General features: G+C 34.7%; 1 protein-coding gene across 4 annotated transcripts in view; it reads left to right on the plus strand.

Annotated features, from left to right (window-relative positions):
• RASA1 (RAS p21 protein activator 1) overlaps positions 1-5,016 on the plus strand; it is a 98,191-nt gene extending 93,175 nt beyond the window's left edge. For 2 of the 4 annotated variants that reach the window (XM_019746367.3, XM_088796601.1), the window contains exons 24-25: positions 2,048-2,182; positions 3,347-4,464. In XM_019746367.3, the coding sequence (XP_019601926.3) occupies positions 2,048-2,182; positions 3,347-3,430 (219 nt within the window). In that variant the 3' untranslated portion in view covers positions 3,431-4,464. Of the gene's footprint in view, positions 1-2,047; positions 2,183-3,346; positions 4,465-4,526 lie in introns of those variants that run through there. The other 2 variants (XM_019746368.3, XM_088796602.1) reach the window with 2 other exon arrangements.
• Positions 5,017-5,272: the final 256 nt, after the last annotated feature.

Below are 5,272 nucleotides of genomic sequence, written 5' to 3' on the forward strand. Positions count from 1 at the left end.
TATTAGTTATTCCACCTCACTGTTGTGACAATCTTTTGCCACTTTAGCTACTTTTGCTTGGTTGCTATTGTGTGGAATTTGAAACAAGATGGATGGCCCACAGTTCTCACCAGGTTAAATAAGTAAATGGACTGCAGAATAAGTGTTTTTGTGGCTTTCGGAGAGTAAAATACATGGATTTGGTGTTATACTTCAGTCAGTGGGACTACTTATGCCTTATTTGGACCTTTATAAATAAAATTATGATTATAAAATTAAGAATAGGGGACAAAAAATAATTTCTAAGATCCTGGGTTTTTAGTATAAGTTAAATTTTCTTGATTATAAATTTTCAAATGTTGACTCAATTTAAAACCGAGTAAATAATATTAGTAATTCAGTTCATATCTACAGAAACCAGAAAGGGAACATATTGTATACGGTGAGTTTAGACAGGTGTATGCCATTAGGAAATGCTAGGGTAGGAGACTGGAGGTGCTCATATTCTGCCTTACTGTATTCAGATTCAGTTAAAAACACAAGAATCACCACACCACTGTGCAGTCAAACCTATCAGGACTGCCTGTGGGCCCTAGTTTGCAACCTCCAGCTCAAAAAACACTGTAAAATTATTTACATCATAGCTCCATATTTGTAATGAAAGAAATAACACCAAATGCTAACTGTCCATCATGTTTCCTCCATATGTGAACTCCCGGAAAGTTCTGAAGATAGAAATAAGTTCTAGTTACCAAAAAAATATAGTTGGTCAGTGATTGAAAAGAACATTTTTTAAGACATATGCTAGTTTTATCTAAGCCATATTTCTAGGTTTTTGGATTCATGGTTGGGACCTCATTTTCCACAATCACAAATGTCTAAGTTTGGCTTTTTCTGTCACTTTTCTTGGTAATGCCACACAACCTAGCCTTTCAAACTGCTTAGAATCCCAGTGTTCTACTACTTTCCCAGTCTCCTCATACTTTTCTATTCCTGTATTACCTATATAAATCAAATTTATCTTTCAACTCACCTCAAAATCTCCTTCAGAAAGGCTTTGCTGAGGCCTAAAACAATTCTTTTCGTTTTACCTACTAAGTATCTTCTGCATTATCTTTGATTTTTAATTCTGCGTTGCTATGACCAGCTTACTTCTGTCTTCTCTACTAGACTGTAAGCTCTCTGAAGGCAAATACTAGTGTCTTTTATTTCTATAATCCTTCATTTACTGAATAAGTGCACAACTGAGTCATTTAATAAATAAGAACATATTCTAATAGTGTTTTGCAGTATTTAGAAGTATATAGCAAATATCACCACCATTCTGGAAAGGAATGGATTTGTTCAAAATTACTGATAACCTGAGCCCATGTGAAATTTTATTCTAAGGCTCAAAATAATATCAGTATCTAGTGTTAATAAAGTACCATCAACTTACTATAATGATAAAGGAACTAAGTTACTTTATCAACTTTATCTGAAGATACCATAATTAACACTGATCATTTCCACACATTAGCAAGTGTTTTGGGTATAGTTCACAGATAATTACAGGCCTCACAAGTTCAAATCACATTTTTATAATGTAGCTTAGTTATATATGCTGATTAATTTGGAAAAACTACAGTATTTTAATGAAATTTAGTCTGAAAAAGCAGAGGAGTTTTAAGTTTAGGTTGTATGTAATCCAGATTAACTGTTAATATTACTGTTTGTTTGGCATGTGTTCCAGATTAAAAGAACAAAAAATGAAACTCTATAAAGTTTAGGAAACCCATTTATTTACAATAACATTAATATACTACTGCACAGTCATTCTGCCATGCTGTGGAAGAAAATAGAACCTGGTTTTGATGTGAATACTGAGGCAAAATCTATTTCTCAGAATAAGCACTGAATATTAAAATTGGATATATTGAAATGTAACAAGTTTGAAAACATTTAAATATATTAAATTTTAAGAGAATATTATGTGTTAAAAATCCTATGTATTATAATCAATTAGGATCTTTTCAGAAGAGACTATAAGATTTCTATTTCTAAATGCAGTTTTATGATTCCCTTAAAGAATGTACCTGAACTTCCGGACACTATGGAGCATTCTAGAACTGACCTGTCCCGTGATTTAGCAGCATTGCATGAGATCTGTGTGGCCCATTCAGACGAACTGCGAACACTCAGTAATGAGCGTGGGGCACAGCAGGTAGGTCTCTGCCAGCCTTCGTTAACAATGGTTCATTAGCATTAAAGCAGAATGTAAGCATAAGACTGAGAGGTAGCAAATAGTTGAATTATGGTCAGTCTTTTCATTTTATCAGTTATATTACATTTTAAAGAATGTGAACCATAATCCAGTAAGATCTCAGCAGAGGGAAATAACAGGTTCAGACTAAGATTATATATTTTTGATACTGAAAAATGTCAAGTCCTGCTCTTGAGTCTAAATCAGCGTTACCTCTAATGAAAAATGATGTTCACTTCAGTGGCATGTGAGCTAGTAAGTCAATAGCAATATGGCTTTTTCTTTCTCACACAGTACATGGCCAAGTATATTGTCAAACACATGAGAATTATTCAGGAAGTTGGATGAAAATATTTCAAGCTCCAGAAATTCTGGAGCATGACTTTAGACACTGCCATTTCTAATAAGTTCTTCCTGAGTACTGACTATATTGGCCACCCATTTGGCAGGGACGTTATAGAAGAGATTAAAGATGGAGTTTGGTGATTCTGAGTTTTCTTCAACCTGAAATTCTAAAATCAAGTTTACATAATAGTCGGCTCATTAAGGTTCTAATCACTTTAGAAACTTAGGTAGAGTCTGTACCTACTTGTGTACTCATGGCATGTGTAATGCCTTCTTGCCAGACTGAAGCTGGGTTTATTATTTTACTTGCCTTAAAATTCTTAATGGAGGATTTAGTCCAGTTAAGACTTTTTAAGAAAGGTAAACATGCTGTTTTAATTTTAGGCCTAATGTAATCATATTTCTTCCATGATTCTTTAAAGTGTTCACTAGGCTACAAGCTGATTGCCCTTACGTGATCTTACCGGGCATGTATGTAATTTATAAGGATAAATCTCTTTTGGCAAGATGTTCTAGCTAGAGATGATGTTCTGGCCTAAGTAGGTATGAGAATGCCAAACACAAATGAATTTCTATTCACTTTGGTGTACAAATACTCTATCTTAAAAAAAAATTCAGTCCTTCTAATAGAAACTTTCACAATTCAGTCCTTCTAATAGAAACTTTCAATAGAAGGGTAATGTTACAGCTTTTTTCAGATCCAAGTTTCCATCCCTGAGCTGTCTGACCAAGCTTTCCCTTCATTTACTAATTACTTGCATACTATTTTTCCTTCTCTAGCACGTACTGAAAAAGCTTCTGGCTATAACAGAATTACTTCAACAAAAACAAAACCAGTATACAAAAACCAATGATGTGAGGTAGCAGCCTTCGCCCACGTGTTCTGCATGGATTCAGCATGCCCAACATGGTAATTCACATCAGTATGTCTCCTTTGCTCTTGCCAAAAAATAGCACACCTTTCCACATTCCAGTGATGTGTGAGCTATGCAAACAAAACCCTAGATGCTGCTGGTGAATAACTGTGCCAGCAGCTTTGTAAGCTATCTGTGCAGGATATTTGCACTTTTTCCACATATGGAATCAATCTTTACCAACCTCTGAGCCTTGGTGTACAGATCACCTTTCATACAACAAAATGCTATGACTGTATCTTGAACTGAGAATATATTTTCAGTACCTTCCAATTGCCAAAGTTTTGCTGTCTCTTGGAAAAAGAACTATGAAATCAACTGACAAGAAAAAGCATTCTCTGATGACAATTGAGTATAACTGGATTGCAGACTGTTCTTACTGTAACTTCTTCCTGATTAGGAATATGACCGTTTGACTGTTTAATGGCTTTTATTTGTATTTACAGTTTCCAGAGTTTGCCATTATAATAGGAACAATCTTTGCTGTATACTTTTTAAAATACTGTGCTGTTTTTCTTGCTGGAACTGTTCAAAGAAAATATATAGGATGGACCTATTGCTCATCAGCTTTATTTTTTAAACATGCCACTTATTTTGTTTGAATTGTCAAAAACTGTATTTAGATTTCATAATGCTTTTGTTAAATGTTTACAACAGTAAATAGTTTGAATTCAATAAATATTGGTCATTGTACTGATCGATGCATGTTACCCATTCAACCATTTTATAGAATACCAATTTCTTACGTTAAAAACACCTAGAATGCTTTTTGTTCAAAGTATTCATTAATTCCAAGTCGATTTTCTTTGATTATGCAAACAACCTCATCAGCCACTTAGCAGCTATCCATCTTTGAACTTCTGACTACTTGTTGTATCTGCTGGGTATTTAGTTTGACTGTATAGTTTTATTTGCTTCTGTATGTGTATTTTTGTGAAGTATTCACAAGGGTTAAGTTAAAATAAAACCAAGGGATATCTTAAATAGTTGAATTACTTCTGTCTAAATACAGGTAAGCATTTAATTGTAGTTTCTTCCTCCTTTAGGGGCAATTCAAATTTAGTACCAGAGCAAGACCCAGGGAGAAGATGAAAACTTCAGATCATCTTTTTTGCTAATGGTCTCTTTTGAAGGATTCCACTCATTGTGTATTTGTTAAGCAACAATTCCTTCACTCCTATAATTGTGCAGGGGAGAGGAGGCATACAAAAACAGTATGTAGCAGCATATCAAAGTGGGCAAGACAAGAACCAAGGGAGATACTAGGAAAAACATCCCACAGTAAAGAAATTTTCTAAAGGCCTAGATTATCAGAGTACTCGTAACACTTAGTATTCTATCTCTCTGATTAAAATATAGGAAAAAACGAAGTGTTAGCTAATCTAGGGCTTAAAAGATTTCTGCATAGTATAACTTTAAGCTATTTCTATGGAGGAAGTTAGCCCTGGTGTAATTATAATCACAGTTGAACAGTGATAACCAAAATCTCAACACACCCTGTACTCCTTTTTCTTAAATGTCATCAGTTAAATCTGATGTTTCCCTCCTTGTCTCTGTATCTTATTTCCCTTTTCTCCATCCCTCCTGTTTTTCAGCTCTAGTACCACAGTACTATCCCACTTGGTCTCCTTCCTGGGTGTTATAGGATAAAGGACAGACTGGAAGGGGTATGGGTACTGACATTTCTGAAAAAATTTCAGCAACGTGCAAAACCCCATGCTAGACAATTTGGTTCTCTCCCACTAATCACACCTCAGTCATATCTGCCATAGCTCAATGTGAGTTGGTTCTC

The sequence above is a fragment of the Rhinolophus sinicus genome, chromosome 3, assembly GCF_057876585.1.
Source record: "Rhinolophus sinicus isolate RSI-liver-muscle chromosome 3, RSI-T2T, whole genome shotgun sequence".
Lineage (NCBI taxonomy): Eukaryota > Metazoa > Chordata > Mammalia > Chiroptera > Rhinolophidae > Rhinolophus > Rhinolophus sinicus.